The sequence below is a fragment of the Leptodactylus fuscus genome, chromosome 5 (genome assembly GCF_031893055.1).
Source record: "Leptodactylus fuscus isolate aLepFus1 chromosome 5, aLepFus1.hap2, whole genome shotgun sequence".
NCBI classification, from domain to species: domain Eukaryota; kingdom Metazoa; phylum Chordata; class Amphibia; order Anura; family Leptodactylidae; genus Leptodactylus; species Leptodactylus fuscus.
Genome location: NC_134269.1, coordinates 173,170,557 through 173,188,873, shown reverse-complemented (window position 1 = coordinate 173,188,873; position 18,317 = coordinate 173,170,557). Strand labels below are relative to the sequence as shown.

Genomic DNA, 18,317 nt, shown 5'->3' with positions numbered 1-18,317 from the left:
ATCACGCAGAAATAGATAAATATGAGATAAGAATGAAAGAGATGCAATACATAGTACATGGAAGCAAATCAAGAAATAGAGATATAAGTAGGAGATATAGAAAGAAGCATATATAAATATGAGCTGCAGATATATATATATATATATATATATATATATATATATATTTGCAATATTAATATTAAACAGATCTTACAACCCTAAGTAAAGTAGAGCAGAGAGAATGGCAGAGCTGAAGCCTGAGGAGCCTGTGCCAGTCCATTGACATGCAGAGTGTGTATTGCATAACATAGTGGCTGTGCCTTCTTCCAGGCTTCTGCTTGTTTACATGCTATCAATCCTATCGAATAGAATCTCATTCATTGGTACCCAGTACAAGAGCCCCTTCCTCCCTGGAGACCCCCACCGTGCCTGCACACATCTGATGCATGGATGTGTGTATGTGTCTGTGTGTGTTGTCTGCAGCCTGGGAGCCATAGAGGAGAGGAGACATAACTAGGGAGCACACAGAATAATATTTAGAGGAGGAAAGCCCCCTATGTGTGTAGTGTGTGGCAGAGCTCTATAGGAATCTAGCTAGCCTTTCCATGTTGCTGGAGCTGCTGTGAATAATAAGTGTGAGGACTATACAGTGTGAGTCAGTGTGTGATAGAGGAGAGGGGCAGAGCTGTGAGCACAGGCTCAGCACTGACACACTGCAATCCCTCTCCCTCTATTTTGCACTCTGTCATATTTTCAATATAAGCGGATTTCCATACAACAAGGATCAAGAGAAGTGGCACAAGTGTCATCTCCAGGATGGGTGCAGTGATGGGAACCTTCTCCTCCCTGCAGACAAAGCAGAGAAGACCCTCTAAAGGTAAGAGCCTTGATCTGGATCAGCCACACTGTGCAGTCTGTAGGCAGCCTGCATGATCTGCATGTTCAGGTAGCTGCTCTGCTCTTCCCAGGCAGGCTATGTCATGTATCATTGTCGGGTACGGCCATAATTCCTTCCAGCTATGACAGATGCAGACAGGGTGGCATGTGTTATGAGGGTCAACTTAGCTGTGCCTTTATGGGGGGGGGGGGGGGGGTCATCATGTCTGGGAGAGATGAGTACAGTATGTGTGTAGCTGCATCACATCTCCAGGCACTGGCATCAACAGTGTGCCCTGTGCCAGGCTGCATGGATTGGCATGCAACAAGCCTTGATGGTCTACCTATGTAAGGTAACCTGTTATGAAATCTGGTTGGAGCCACAGAATGGGAAGGAATGGTGACTCTAATATGGAGGACTGCCATGTAAAACTGTTGCTTCCTGTGTACTGTTCAGATTTGGGTGCAATGAATGATGTTTAGTCTCTGATAGCCACATTCATTATCAGAGCTCAGCACTTGGCCGCTATAGGATTCTTGGAACAACTGTTGATTCTCGCAGAGTCTTCATTTGTGGTTTTCCTTCCCCATTTGTTTTCCCTGTGATAGTGATCGTGTTCTGCACAGCAGGTCAGAGCCGTGGTCAGGACTTCTCCCCGACACGTCTTACAGATAATAAGGATCATATTTGCTTCTTTTATACCAAAATGATTGAATCTATCCACATAAAACCTGATCGATCATAAAATGTATCAAACCTTTTTTTTTTTTGTTTACATTTTCCTTCATTTTGATTGTAACGTATTTGACAAACTGATAAGCCCTAAATAGCGCTATATGGATTCCCGTAATACCGTAGGTTGTCATGGGTGACGACAATTCTATTTAGAACACGGGGTTTGTTTGTGTCGTTCAGATTCCATTTTATATACATTTATTATACAGAAAAGAAACAAATGGAGGAACATTGTATACAATTCTGGGGGAAAATAACGAAATAATAGTCACTAGGTAGAAACTTTTCGTTTCGTACAGTCTCTATAAATTGACTGTCCTCTAAACCAGTGGCACAAATACCCCAGGGGGTACGCCATGTAGTCTCAGAGGGTACGTGCCATGGCTTTGGCAGTGATTGACTTAACAAGTGCTCAAGTTCTGAGGATTCTGGGGGTGAGTGCGGACTAAACCATCCACCATCTTCAAATACTGAGGCACAATAGCTGAGAAGCAGAGGAAGATGTCAAAAGACGAGGTGAGTATTAAGGGGACGGGTCTCCTCTATGGCAGCGGACAGTCTGTGCTGAAACTAAGAGACCCTCACAATGTCTGTTGTAGGTGCCCCCATAAGCAAAAGGATTCCCTTGGCACAATAGGCTTACCAATTTTTCTCCCATACTTGAGATCAGGAGTAGGATCTGTTCCATGACAAACACCATAGCGTCTGTTGGGGGTATTTGGTTGGAACTTTTATCACGAGGGGGTACTTGACCTGAACAGGTTGAGAAACACTGCTGTAAACCATAAGTCAATGTTTTGATGTTAAACGGACAAGTTCTAGAGGACATATAAATATTGGAATAGGCCGTAAATGTTTAACTAGTGGGGGTCCGATGCCTAGTACCCCGTATATTCAGCACATCCGTGCATGCTATATCCCCTTCCTTATTTACATAGGCATAAAAAAACATATATATATATATATATATATATATATATATATATATATATACTGTAAATACATTCTATATCCTAGATTATATATTATTATATATTATTATATATCATATTATATTATTAAATTATATATATATATCTATCTATCTATATATATAATATATATATATTATATTGTATCCTAGATTATCCTAGATTATATAAATATATATATATATATATATATATATACACACACATACACATTGTATAACCTGGATTTATACACACACACTACATATATATTATGTATCACCCCCCCCCCCCCCTCCCCAGTCAGCTGTTTCCTGGGGCTGCCGCACTTGTTTCCACATCATGTGTCTCGGTCTGTCTACCTGCTTGTAAACAAAGTAGTGCCTGTGCAGAGTATTGCATCTTCATTTCATTCAAGTAAATAGGAGGATATTGCAATACTCTGCACCCCAGCTACTAAGTAGATACAAAGAGGCAAACATTAAAGCGCCCCCGGCATTTCAGTGCTGCAGCCCTTTCAGCCAGCCATTGGACAGACACTAAGACTTTGCCAATCTGATATTGAACGGTTGTATTAAGGATCGACCTTCACAATCCTCATCGGAGTATGCGGCAGATTTGTTATAGAAATTTATATGACTTAAACCAGGCATGTGAATGGGGTTGTGTTTTCACGTGCATGGATTCCTGCAAAACCCCTTCGGGTAAAAGGGTCGGTAGCAGAAATGTCTGCACCAGATCTGTCCTGTTCTAAATCCTTTTCCTATTTAGGCATGTGTCTAAACTATTCAGAGGCAGATATACCCCCAGTCACCGAAGTTAGGGCTTAGTGATGTAGTGGACAGGGCTGATCAATGGAGAGGGTCTCCGCGAAGGCTGAATATACCTAGGTATATAGTGATGTAGTGTGTATAGTGATAGCTACAGGTATGGAATGGTAATCTATACACTACTATATGGTATTAGTGCCATCTGTGATATAATGCCGCATGTGTGACATGTATCAAGCGTGTTACTGGCGTGTGAGACAAGTGTCCAGTCTCTTGTCCACATGTACCATATGAAGGGTAAATTCACAAACATGTCAGACCATTACGTGGCAAAGCCGAGTTTTGCTGTTTCAGGTTCTACAGGAACAAAGGATTATGCCCAATGTTGCGGACAGGCAGCTTTTTTTGTTGCAGATTTTGCTGCGTATTTTTTGAGCCAAAGCCAGGAGTGGAATAAGCAAACGAGAGAAGTGTAACTACGTCCTATGTATTTCCTATTCCTTTTTTTTCCCATTTTTGGATTTGGTAAAAAAAAAATGCTGCAAAATCTGCAACAAAAAAAGCAACTTCTTTGCAATGTGAGGTTTTACTAAGGCCCCATGTTGTGGAAATGCAGCTGAGAAAAAATTTGGCAAAGTGAAAAGCTGCTTATTCCAAAATGTGTGTGTGTTTTGAAAAAACGCAGCGATGGAATTGTGTTTTCCCTATAGTATAGGAAAAAGCAGAAAAAAAAAACCAATGAGAAATGCTGCAGAAAAAAACAACGCGTTTCCGCTGCCTATTTTGGCTGTGTTTTGCTACGTGGAACCTTAGCCTTAATGTGTATCTCATAATATACAAATTCAACCCATCTGTATTGTACTAAGTCAAGTCCACCAAGTATTAGACGTAAAACGCAAAAATGCAATAAAGACAATATTTCATAATCACAAAAATGACTGTCTTATGTCATTGGCCACACATGCTCAAACTTTTGCATATTTACTTAGAAATTAATTTGGTATAAGATAGTGGCTGTATTATGCAAACTTATTAAGATCAATCCCATGTATGTGGCAAATCTAGAATTCCATTAAATAGAATATTAGGCCTGGTTCACATTTGGGGAGCACGCATGGGGACCCCCCAAATGGAATACTAAATGGATTGACAAGTGGTCAGCACTGAAAGCACACGGACCCCATAGAGTATAATGGGGTCTGTGTGTTTTCCGTATGAGTCATATGGAGAGGAAAGCACTTCATGAACTACTTCTCTCCACATGACTCATAGCGTGGAAAATATACGAACCCCATTATAGTCTATGGGGTCCATGTGCTTTCAGTGCTCACCGCTTGTCAATGCGTTCGGTATTCCGTTCGGGGTCCCCCGAAGCAAACTTCCCAAACAGAATAGCGAACGCAGATGTGAACCAGGCCTTAGATGGGTGCTACAATTTTGGTGTGAATAGACCCTAATGTCTATGGGCACATCCAATGTGCATCACAGATCTGGTATGAATAAAGCCTGATAAACAACGTAGCTTTCAGTTCCAGCATTATATTATATGCATGGCCATGCCTAGGCTCATCCGTCTACCTATCTAAGGGTATGTATGCTCACTGGAATGGATCTGGATTTTTTGCCATATTTTGTGACAGAATTCCCTTAGTGCTTGATGTTTCCACAAGCATATACAATCTCATCACATAAAACATCATAAACTATAGTGAGAATTGACGAAAACTGATGTTCCTAATAAAGGCCCCGACTGATGCTTCTGTATCTAAATTATGAAAAACTTCCGGCGCGCGCATGCGCTAGAAAGGAAATCTAGGATCTGGTGAAGATTCCTTGTATAACTGGTGTGAGTTATACTAAATATGTCGGTCCCATATATAATAAATATTCCTGCTCGTGCCTGCCCCACTTTCCTCCTGGTCCACCTACAGAATGGGGGATTTGGTTCACGGTGCAAGAAATTACTGCGAGCCAAAGATGTGCCATATTATCGCCCATCTACACTAGAAATCCTGCATATATGGGATTGATAATGTAAAATACAGTATTTTTTGCCATGCCGTTTCCCCTGCGGCCAATACGCTGCGCTTTTGCGATGTGGCTTGCAAGTGTTTTTATTGTTATTGTGTAAAAATAAAAAAATCCATTATATATTAGGTATGGCTGTACTCGTACCGACCCAAAGAACAAAATTAGCATATTATTTATAGCATATGGTGAAACATAAAACCAAAACAAAAAAAAATTGAAAAATTATTAGTTTTTTCCGCATTTATTTTAATGTATTATATATACTCCAAAATGGTTCCATTTGTAAATACAACGTGTCTCATATGGATAGGTCAAAGGAAGAAGAAAAAAGTTATGGTTATGGCAGGGATGAAAAAAAGCAAAAAGTACACGTTGTCCTGAAGGCCAAAATAGGCCGCGTCATTACAGGGTTAAGCTTGTGGTTAGTGTCACCAGTTCAATTAAAGCGGTAGAAGGGTTCAATAAAATTGGCCAATGTGGGGTCCACACGGTGGCTCAGTGGTTAGCACTGCAGGCCTGCAGCACTGGAGTCCTGGTATTCAAATCCCACCAAAGGGAGAAAGGAGTTTGTATGTTCTCCCCATGTTTGCATGGATTTCCATCCCATATTCCAAAGACATACTGATAGGGAAAAAAGTACATTGTGAGCTCTATGTGGGGCTCACAATCTACATAAAAAGAAAATAAAATTGACCGATGCCATTTAGTAAAGTCTTACAGCCATATATTGAGGTACGACAGCGCACTAATATATACCTGGATGTTTCATGACATTTATAGATTGTGGAAGTATCAAGAATGATGGACAGAAAAATCACAGTCATGTATTAATAATCCCTGTCCGCAATAACAAACATTATTGCTTTATTTTCAGCTTCCTGGTCCTGTTTTTTGTTTTTTGCTTGTTTTGTAACATTTTTTTTTGTTAGTAAAAATGTCAACTAATGTTAAAGTTCCTTTCTTGAGTTGCATTCAGATGGTGCAGTTGGGTGCATGACTGTGGAATCATAAGGCTTAAGCGGCGTTCACATTACCGCCACTGTTCGCCCCAGGGTTTCCACTGCAAACCCTTGGAAACTGGACAGGGAACGGCTTACTGGCAGTCAGGTTCATTTGAATGGGTTTTAAACCTAACCACTGGCAAGCCGTCCGCTGACCAGTTTCACACTACCGGACAGCGGACCACTTAAAGGGATTCTACCATTGAAATGAATTTTTTTGGAAAGGCTATTCGTCTCTTACCTTTAGACGTGGTCTCTGCTGCGCCGTTCCTTAGAAATACCGTTTTTTACCAGTATGCAAATTAGATCTCTCGCAGCGATGGGGACGGGCCCCAGCGCTGAAAATGCGTCTAAAGGTAAGAGACAAATAGCCTTTCTAAAGGCTATTCCGACGTGTGAACGCCAAAAAAATTCATTTCAATGGTAGAATCTGCTTGTCCGCTGTCCGGTAGTGTGAAACTGGTCAGCGGACGGCTTGCCGGCGGTTAGGTTTAAAACCCATTCAAATGAACCTGACTGCCGGTAAGCCGTTCCCTGTCCAGTTTCCAAGGGTTTGCAGTGGAAACCCTGGGGTGGACAGTGGCGGTAATGTGAACGCCGCTTAAGCCTTATGATTCCACAGTCATGCACCCAACTGCACCATCTGAATGCACCTCAAGAAACCCGGAGGCGGACAGCATCAGTAGTGTGAACCCAATTTAAGGCTGCATGTTGTGCAAAAGTTGTTATGAGCCGGGGCCCCATGTTGAGGAAACGCTATATAAAAAAATGCTCATTTTACAGTACCTGCCTAGTGTATGGGACTCTGACTAATCCCAGCCACACATTGCAGAAAAATATTCACAGTGGAGATGCTGCGACTTCAAAAGCCATTACGTTTTTGTAAAAATTAGCATTTCAATTACACCTACGGAAACGCCGGTGTTTTCCATATAAGTATAATAGGGACAGAAAGTCCAAAAAGGAAAATATCTGCAGACCTTGAGATTACCTAGAGCCTCAGATTGCGGAAACGCAGCTTTTTTTGTTGCAGATTTTTTTGCGTTTTTTTTGTGCCAAAGCCAAGAATGGTTACAAAGGGAATGAGAAATATAGAGGACGTTCTTATATTTCTACCTTTTGCTCAATCCACTACCAACTTTGGCTCAAAAAACCGCAACAAAATCTGCAACAAAAAAGCTGCATTTCTGCAACGTGGGGCCTTAGTCTTAACCCTTTTATTGTTGCAGATTTTTCTGCGGCTTTTTGAGCCAAAGCCAGGTTTAGATTGAGCAGATGGGTAAAGTATAAGAATTTCCTTATATTTCTCATTCCTGCGTTTCCGCAATGTGGGGCCTCAGCCTAAAGGTGCATTAAAAAAAAAAAAACTGCCTACAGTATGCTTTTGATGCATGTTTTTTTTAGATTTTTTTTAGGATATATACATATTTAATTCGGTAAAATAAAAAAAAAACTGCACCAAAATCCGCACCAAAACTGCAAGGATTTTTTTTTTCAATACGGTTTTATATACCTAGTTTATAATTAAAAACCCAGATTGAGACATAGAGAGTTCAGCATAAACCTGTAGCTGGTTACTTTGCTTGATTTTTCATTTTAGGCTCAGTTCACACTAGCTTCGTTTAAGTTTGTTCTGATGCTACAATGGATCAGAGCCACAAAGGACTGAAAAACTAATATACTGCTGGATGTTGTCAGAGAACATTCTGTCTCCCATCCATCATCATTCACTTTAATCTGAAAAACAAGGCTTTTTTTCACCATCTTTACTTGTTTACTTTTCATATGGAGGTTAAATCCCTGCAAACACAACGTTCTCTCCTCTGTATTTCTATATACCGTTTATATTAGTTTTTAGTCCGTTGTTCTGATCGTATGACGTATGAAGCTGAAGTCAACTTAGCCTTAAAATAACACAGGACTAAAATACTGAAGAAAATAAGACTGCCAGAAATAACCCTATAGCATTTATGTTGTGTGTGTCCTCAGTCTTAAGCCAGTTGTACATTCATTCAATAAATAGGGGCCGCAAAATCGGACCAGAACTGGACCTGTTCCGTATTTTGCAGCCCGTACTGTCGGTCCACACACCGGTCCCTGTAATTCACAGTGATGTGTACGGGCCCATAGAAAGAGAATGGGTCAGTGTGCTATCTAGGAAAAACCCAGATACAGTCCTATGAAAAAGTTTGGGCACCCCTATTAATCTTAATCATTTTTAGTTCTAAATATTTTGGTGTTTGCAGCAGCCATTTCAGTTTGATATATCTAATAACTGATGGACACAGTAATATTTCAGGATTGAAATGAGGTTTATTGTACTAACAGAAAATGTGCAATATGCATTAAACCAAAATTTGACCAGTGCAAAAGTATGGGCACCTCAACAGAAAAGTGACATTAATATTTAGTAGATCCTCCTTTTGCAAAGATAACAGCCTCTAGTCGCTTCCTGTAGCTTTTAATCAGTTCCTGGATCCTGGATGAAGGTATTTGGACCATTCCTCTTTACAAAACAATTCAAGTTCAGTTAAGTTTGATGGTTGCCGAGCATGGACAGCCCGCTTCAAATCATCCCACAGATGTTCAATGATATTCAGGTCTGGGGACTGGGATGGCCATTCCAGAACATTGTAATTGTTCCTCTGCATGAATGCCTGAGGATTTGGAGCGGTGTTTTGGATCATTGTCTTGCTGAAATATCCATCCCCGGCGTAACTTCAACTTCGTCACTGATTCTTGAACATTATTCTCAAGAATCTGCTGATACTGAGTGGAATCCATGCGACTCTCAACTTTAACAAGATTCCCGGTGCCGGCATTGGCCACACAGCCCCAAAGCATGATGGAACCTCCACCAAATTTTACAGTGGGTAGCATGTGTTTTTCTTGGAATGCTGTTTCTTTTTGGACGCCATGCATAACGCCTTTTTGTATGACCAAACAACTCAGTCTTTGTTTCAACAGTCCACAGGCTTGTCCAAATGTGCTTTTACATACCTAAGGGGGCTCTGTTTGGGGCGTGGTTGCAGAAACAGCTTCTTTCTCATCAATCTCCCATACAGCTTCTCCTTGTGCAAAGTGCACTGTATTGTTGACCGATGCACAGTGACACCATCTGCAGCAAGATGATGCTGCAGCTCTTTGGAGGTGGTCTGTGGATTGTCCTTGACTGTTCTCACCATTCTTCTTCTCTGCCTTTCTGATATTTGTCTTGGCCTGCCACTTCTGGGCTTAACAAGAACTGTCCCTGTGGTCTTCCATTTCCTTACTATGTTCCTCACAGTTGAAACTGACAGGTTAAATCTCTGAGACAACTTTTTGTATTCTGCCCATGAACAACTATGTTGAACAATCTTTGTTTTAAGATCATTTGAGAGCGGGCTGTCCATGCTCGGTGACCATCAAACTTAACTGAACTTGAATTGTTTTGTAAAGAGGAATGGTCCAAAATACCTTCATCCAGGATCCAGGAACTGATTAAAAGCTACAGGAAGCAACTAGAGGCTGTTATCTCTGCAAAAGGAGGATCTACTAAATATTAATGTCACTTTTCTGTTGAGGTGCCCATACTTTTGCACCGGTCAAATTTTGGTTTAATGCATATTGCACATTTTCTGTTAGTACAATAAACCTCATTTCAATCCTGAAATATTACTGTGTCCATCAGTTATTAGATATATCAAACTGAAATGGCTGCTGCAAACACCAAAATATTTAGAACTAAAAATGATTAAAATTAATAGGGGTGCCCAAACTTTTTCATAGGACTGTAGCTCCCTAACCGTTCAAACAGTCATCTGCAAGGCAGCATAATTTATTGGCAGCCAAATTTATTGCACGCAAAAGCAAAAGTATAGAAAAAAAAAGACAAAAAAAAATTACTTCAGACTCTATGTAAAAAAAAAGATAGAACTAAAGAACTGCTTTTCATCTGGATGATCTAAGGCCTGGTTCACATCTGCGTTTGGTAATCTGTTCGGGGAGTCCACATGGGGACTCAGAAGACATGGGGCAAGTGGAGAGTTTATAGTCTATGGGGTCCGTGTGTTGTCCGAGCAGTGTCCGCATGGAACATGCAGACAGAAAAGTAATTCACGATCTACTTTCCTGTCCACATGACTTGTGCGGACTCCGCGCAGACAGCATGTGGACCCCATTATAGTCTCTGTGGTCCGTGTGCTTTCGCTGCTCACCGCTTGTCAATGCGTTCGGTATTCGGTGAGTCCGTATGGGGATTAGCGAACATAGATGTGAACCAGGCCTAATGTGCAATACATTTATGATCAATGCCCGCAGGTTACTTCTGCCATCTAATATGCTAATATGGCGAATGACATTGAAAGCCAAGCCATGTAAAGTAAAGGACATAGAAGGATTCAGTATTAGGAGCTTCTTGTACATTTTAATTTCTTATGCTTTACATTCATTCCCCTTTTGTCATTCGATATTCATTCTCCTTTTTATAAATTGAATATTTTCCATGGCTGCTTTCCATACCTTCTGTTTTCCGTTTTTGTTGGCCGAGTGTTTTGTTAAAAGAACAGATGCATTTCATCGGTTGTATCTATTGGATTCTATTGGGTCCATCAAAAAACTAACGAAGATAGAACATGTGTGTTTTTTAATTGATCTTTTTCTGTATTTTAACTGTGACTGGCCGTGTGAATAAGGTCTAGCACATCCCCCAGTCATGTAGCTACATATAGAGGCATGGCTACGAATAGTCATAAAATCTGCCAATAAATTACGACCACCCCGTTTTTTGCTGTAGAATAAGGATGTAAGAGCACCAGTCTTTAGTCGGTAGGAGGAGGTTTTGCATCATTTCCCTCTAAGCATTTCAGTTTGCTTCATTGCGGTTTTATTCCTTTCTTACTAAATATGGTTTTATGTTCAGTGGAGACAGATTGTTTGGAATTTGAGACTCAGGGATTGCCAGTTATTGAAGCAGTGGCCAAGTTATTGCAGATAAGCATCTGGCAATAAAACTGGCATTGGAGGAATCCCAGAGGGCGCTACTTGGGATCCTAGGTACTCGGGATGCTTTCTGGCTCCACATACTGAGAATATTTTCCCAATTTTTTTTTAATGTAGATTGTGAGCCCCATATCAGTATGTCTTGTACAATGGGAGGTAATCCACGTAAATACGGGGTGAACATACAAAGGATTCGAGCCCAGGACTCCAAGCGCTGTAAGGCTGCAGTGCTAACCACTGAGCCACCGTGTTGCCCCCATATTTTCCGATCATTGATCCATGTGATGCTCAGCGAAAATTAAGTTATTTGCTCAGTAAGGCCTTATTCACACGTGCCATTGTTGACGTATACATGAAAAACGTCTGTGTTGGTCCGTTATGGGGCTTATTCACATGACATTGAATAACTCCTGTCACATGGCCACTTTAAATCCCCTGAATGTTGACATGGTTATATCTATACCTGTCAAAAACATGTCTGTTTTTTTTTTTTTTTTTTTAGACAACTGTGAAAAACGGTTTGTCAAGAAAAAAATGGTCATGTTAATAGACCCATAGACATTCATGGTTTTAAAAACACCTGTGTGACAAGCATTAGATAAACAAATGTTTTTCACTAGCATGTCAAGTCCGAGGCCCGGTTAACATCTGCATTTGGTAATCCGTTCGGGGAGTTTCCCCCCGAACGGACTACCGAACGCATTGGCAAGCAGTGTGTAGTGAAAGCACATGGACCCCATAGACTATAATAGTGTCCGTGTGCTTTCCGCATGGTGTCTGCACGGAACATGCAGTCAGAAAAGTACTTCACAATCTACTTTCCTGTCTGTATAACTCGAGCGGAGACTGCGTGGAAAGCACATGCACCCCATTATAGTCTATGGGGTCCATGTTCTTTCACTGCGCACTGCTTGCCAGTGTGTTCGGTAGTCCGTTCGGGGGGTCCCCATGCAGACTCCTCGAACAGATTATCGAATGCAGATGTGAATCGGGCCTCAGACATGACATGATAGTGAAAAAAATCCCAACCAGAATCCCATCCACTTTGCAGATACTGTAAAATGCTGCGTTTTTGCAACGTGGAAAACACAGGTTAGAGAGTCTGCTTTCACATCACAGATACACCTGCAGAAATGGTGCAGCATTTTACATTCCACACAAAGCCAATGAGATTTTCGTAAATCTCGTCCACACGCTGCTGATAAAATACGCAGCCGAAACTGATCTGTGGTGTGTATTTAGAACCTGCATCATGTCAATTTATGTTGCAGATTTTCATCACAGATCTCATCCATAGCTGTGCAAGGTAGAAGATTTACCCACCATCTATAGCTTTTATTTTTTTATTAAATCCACAAAACAACAAAAAATGTAAAATTCTTTCTTTCTCCAGTGCAAATGTCCAGCACAAAAGCTGCAGATTTCCTGCTGTAGTATATCTGCAGTGTCCTTATTCTAACGGCCCAGGCACGCAACCACATTTTTTGTAGTATTATGTCCTTGCTGTATCCAAGGGCCGCAAATTATGAAGCATGTCCTGTATTTGTCGGCATTTGGGGCAGAGTCGTGTAGAGGATCCTACAAGTCTATTTATGAATCCATGTTACGGATCCGCAAATAGCATATCATGGTAAAAAAAAGCACTGCAGGAAAAACTGCGGTGGCAACGCATCATGGTTTTTCCCACAGTGCTTTTCACAGTAAATCCACAGAGGTTTCATCTTCGGACTTTCTGCTTCCTTTATACTTAGGGGGGCATTCGCATGAAGGAAAATGGCGCAGAGGGAGGCTTTTTTTATGGGGAGGCTTTTTTTCCCACAAGGATTCTGATGCGGATTCTGCGCGGACTCCACGTGGATTCGCACCAGAATCCGCACCATTTTCCGCCTTGTGAATACCCCCTAAAGCTGAGTTCACACAGAGTTTTTTGGTCAAGATTATGATGCGGAATCCGCCTCCAAATCCACCTCCAAAAACCACCTCACAATAGAGTCCTATGGAATCCGCTAGCTTTTTTTTTTTTTGGCTACCGTTTTTTTACGCTAACGCAAAAAAGAAGCGAGCTGATCTATCTTCAAGTGGATTCCTTTTGTAGTTATTCTTGACTTGAGCTCAAAAGACTGCAGCAAAATCTGCAACAAAATAAGCTGCATTTCTGCAACATGGGGCTCAGCCTGACCCTGTTTTTTATGTTCCCTCACCTCCCCTGGGCCTTTGATCATTATAGTCTGGGCTCTGAAGAAACCCCAGAGTATAATAATAGCAGTTTCAGTCTGGATGTGTTCGGTCCAAGTCGGTTATCCTGGTTGATATTCAGTTTCGGTTATATTTTGGTTAATTACCCAGCCCTAGACATATTGGTGGTCATTAAGGGGTTACTAGTTGCAGTGGGATTTCGTATCATAGAGCAGAATAGAAACCATTGAAAGAGTTAAGTTAATGTTCTGTGTTAAAAGGAATATTTCCCAAAAAATAAGTTCAACTTTGCTCCATCTGTGATATCATGTGCTCTGAACCCGCGCCACGATGAGAATTGTAACTCTGTTCATTCCAAATTCTTACTGAAATGATCAAGTTAAATCCCTGCTTAAGGCCGGTGGCAGATGACGTGGCCGTGTTCAGTGTGCTAAGCAGAGCCCACTGACCCATTCATTTCTATGGGGCCATACACATGACCATGATATACACAGTCCCATGTGCGGGCCAACAGTCCAGGCCGCAAAATATAGAACAAGTCCTATCCATGTCCTATTTTGCGGCCCGTGGCTCCCATTCATTTAACTTTAACATCAAAAAAGAATTTGTACCCTTGCATGGCGTACAAGTTTTTGCAACATTGTGGTAAGAACTAGAGATGAGCGAGTAGTATTCGATCGAATACCTCGCTGCCATAGGAATGCGTGTAAGCGGCCGATCACGAAGGGGTATAGCGCATCGAATATTCACTGCGCTTAACCCCTTGGTGATCGGCCACTTACACGCATTCCTATGGCGGTGAGGTATTCGATCGAATACTACTCACTCATCTCTAGTAAGAACATAACATTTTCTTGGTTGGTATGGACAAGTTTCATTGGTTACTGAGAACATAAAATCCAAGGGAACCTCAGGAATATTTATTGGCAAAATGAAATTACTGAATGTATTAGGTGTTAGAGGCGGTGTACAGACTATACACATTTTTGCTATGTATATAGTGTGACAATTTTGTATTAAGTCGCTTAGTACATTGCAAACTTCACAAGCCTATCTGCTGAATATAGCACAAGAAGGTCAATGTTAGGTTGGAAATGTCAGCAATCATCTGTCTCATTTAGATTCTGTCACTTCTTATATCTCTCAGGCACATTCGCTTCATCTGCGTACTAAGAATCATGTCATTTATGAACAGTCCCCTCCAGCATAACTACTTTTAATATTTCATTTTTAAAATATGCAAGCTGCCACCCATTAAGCCCCGCAGCCCTACGTGAGAAAAACCGCAGCCTTTTACATTCCCTGCTGAGTGGATGGAATTGTAGCGAATTCTATCCACGGATTGCAGAAAAATATCTGGAGTGGACATGTGGTGATTTTTTTTTGCAGTAAGTCAATTATATGTATGGAACCACCGGCATGTTCCCTATAGGTATAATGGAAGCAAAGAGTCTGGAAAACTCTGCGGACTTTCTGTGAAAAGCGCCGCAGTAAAAACCGCAATGCGTTTCTGTCAACGTTTTTCCTGCAGTGTTTTTCGCTACGTGGGGCCTCCACATACGAATGCAGCATTTTTGGGGTTTAAAAGAAGGCATCTGTCACTAGGGTGAATCATACTAAGGGCAGGTTCACACCTGCGCCTGGTTTCCGCTTTGTGGTTTTCCGTCTTCTGTCCGAGAAACCCTGACAGGAGACGGAAACCCAGCAGTCAGTGTCCGCCCTGAGCGCCTGTGAGCGTCTTCTGGTCTCCACGGCAAAACCTTTCTTTTTTTTGACTGGACACAAGGTCGGACATGCAGGACTTTGTGTCCGGTCAAAAAAGAACCAGTTTCGCCGCGGAGACCAGAAGACCATCACAGGCGGATGAATGGGTATGAAAAGTGACTGCCAGTTTCCGTCTCCTGTCCAGTTTCTGGGGCGGAAGATGGAAACCTGCAAAGCGGAGACCGAGCGCAGGTGTTAACTCACCATTAACCAGCAACACAGGTAGGCTCACTTAAAGGGATTCTATCATTATAATACACTTTTTAACTAAGTACATGTAGGAATAGCCTTAAGAAAGTCTATTCTTCTCTTCCGTTCCTGAGAAATTTCTTCTTTCTTCCATATCTAAATGAGTTTTGAGACAGCACTGGGGGCGTCCCCTGTACTGTCTGTAAACTCTCGAGCAACGCCTTGGTCTTCTTCTCCGGACCTCCTCTTCTCTCACGCTCCCATTGGGTTTTCAACCAAAAGCGCCGACTGTGCATGTCTGTTGGCCATTTTCCTGTGCCCTCTCCCGTTTGGCCACAGGAAAATGGCCGACGGACATGCGCAGTTGGCACTTTTGGATGAAGACCCGATGGGAGTGCGAGAGAAGATGCGGTCCAGAAGAAGAAGACAGAGGCGTCACTGGAGAGTTTTCAGACAGTACAGGGGACGCCCCCAGTGCTGTCTCAAAACTCATTCAGATATGGAAGAAAGAAGAAATTTCTCAGGAACGGCGGGGCGGATCAGAATAATAAAGGTAATTGAAGAATAGTCTTTCTTAAGGCTATTCCTACGTGTATTTAGTTAAATGATAGAATCCCTTTAAATGTTTTTTTCCCCATAAAATTGTGCCTCCATTGCTAAGATAATAATATAAGATATATGCAAATGAGCATTCTGGAGCACCGAGGGTGGTTCCTTTACTCCAAACCGCTACATCCCACCCTTCTCTGATGCAAGAACATAGGACCAGACAGATTTCAGCATAATTCCCTGGACCAGTCAGTCAAAGAAGGGAGGAAGGAGGGGAGGTGCTTTAGAGCGGCGTGGAGCAACGGAGATGCCCCCAGTGCTCCTGACTACACATTTGCATACTGTGAAATAAATGAACGCATCCCAAGATCGATTACTTTATAATTTTTATACCAATATAAGCCCGTCTTAGTAATAAAAACCTATATTTATATCGCACAGACATATTTTACAGAACTTTCAGAAATTACAAGGTAACAACCTATTAATACAAAACTTAAATAATAATAAATGTCCATTCTGGAAACTTTCTTTCTCTAGGACTCACTCTGTGTTTTAATAATATATAGTAATTCTAATTTTTCTAAATTACCAGTCGTAGGTTTTGAGCTTTCTGGGCAAATTTAAGAGCAACCTTTATGGACCATCATCATTATTAAACATCAAAAAAATTAAAAATCACACAAAGCTTTTTTTTTAATGCATTTTGGAGCGTAAAAGATTTCACACAATTTAGACTTTATAGAGCAAGTTGGTCATTAGGGAATATTTGTCCATTAGAGCTGTAAAACCTTCCATCTTACTTATTCCTTCACAAGCTTTATGTGTCAGAATATGGCAACGAAATTTTTTTATTTTTTTTTATTTTTATTTTATTTTATTACCTTGTTTTTCTGAACCGTACCAGTCACAGGCATCAGGTCAGGGTTCAAACTCATCTAACTAACAGAATCAGAGAAAACTATATTTCAGCTGTATATATCCCAACATATAGCTGAAATATATATACATCGGATTTATATTGATTTCCTTATCAAAAGTTTTGGATTTTTGGTATTAAAAGATAAAGTATATAAATTTTATATCACTATGATTGTGCCAAGCTAAAGAATATAAGCAACAAAGCAACGTCTCATTTTTACCACTAAGTGAACTCTATAAAAATAAAATCCTAAATATGCTATATATATGGAAGACAGTTATAGTACTGGTTTCCCTGCTTATAGAGGACCTTTATGTCCTCGGGCACATGTGGTTTTATATACCCATAGAAAGCCGACAGTGCGCTGAATGCAGCGCACTGTCGGCTTTCCCATTATGTGCCTTGGGGCAAGAGATATCAGTGCCATTAGCAATGTCTCTTCACATTCAGAATAGCATTCCTGACAGTCTAGCTGGGGACGCCCCTCCTGACAGTACTGTGTATAGCGCTGTACTGTCAGAGTGGGCGTTCCTTACTACCCAGCGATGATGCTGAGCGGTGAGGAACGCTCCCCCAGTACTAGTCTATGGTAGAGTACTATCGGGTGGGGGCGTTGATCAGCGTCATGGCTGAGCGGTAAGGAAGGGGCTATCCGTAGGATAGGGGATAAATAATTGAAAAATCACTTTTATCTCCGTGCTTTTTTTCAGCAGCAGTGTACTTACTACTGTCTGATCTTCAGCCTGCGCAGCGGTCTTGTGAGACCGTGTAGGAGCGCAGGCACACGTCGGGTGCGAGCCTGATTATGTGGCCACGTCACCCGGTGTGTGGGAAGGAGGGGGCGGCGTTAGCATGCAGAGAGCAGGCAGGGAGACGACCTGCTCTCTGCTAGGGATGAGGGGCGTCCACAGGCCCGCCCCAAGCCACCTCTTGCTTCCCCTGCTGAGCTGCCATAACGCTAAGCCAGTCCAGGACAGTTCGCACGCAGCTTGTCCTGGACTGGCTTAGGTCAGTAAAAAAGCCACCCCTCCGGCATAGTGCCGCCTGAGGCAGTCGCCTCAGGTCGCCTCATTAGAGGTGTGGCGCTGGCCTTGCTGCGCTGGAGTCCTGGGTTTCTCCTACCAGTGTTTGCGTGGATTTCCTCCCATTTTACTAATACATACTTAAATGGAAAAAAAAGGCAATCCCAAAGGGAAAAAATGACTTCTTAGCTTACTTATCTCTTGCATGCCAGTGTGCTGTAGGTTCAATGTAAAAATAAGAATGTCGTGCCTCTGGGAAGATGGCTATGCATAAACAATTTTAAAAAATTACTATAACATAAAACAAATAAATCAGGTATCTATTGCAATCATAATGACCCAGAGAATA

General features: G+C 41.6%; 1 protein-coding gene across 2 annotated transcripts in view; it reads left to right on the top strand.

Annotated features, from left to right (window-relative positions):
- The first annotated feature begins 381 nt into the window (after window positions 1-381).
- KCNIP1 (potassium voltage-gated channel interacting protein 1) overlaps window positions 382-18,317 on the top strand; it is a 117,872-nt gene continuing 99,936 nt past the window's right edge. For both annotated transcript variants that reach the window (XM_075274762.1, XM_075274761.1), the window contains exon 1: window positions 382-859. In XM_075274762.1, coding sequence (XP_075130863.1) covers window positions 799-859 — 61 coding nt within the window. In that variant the 5' untranslated portion in view covers window positions 382-798. The remainder of the gene's footprint in view (window positions 860-18,317) is intronic.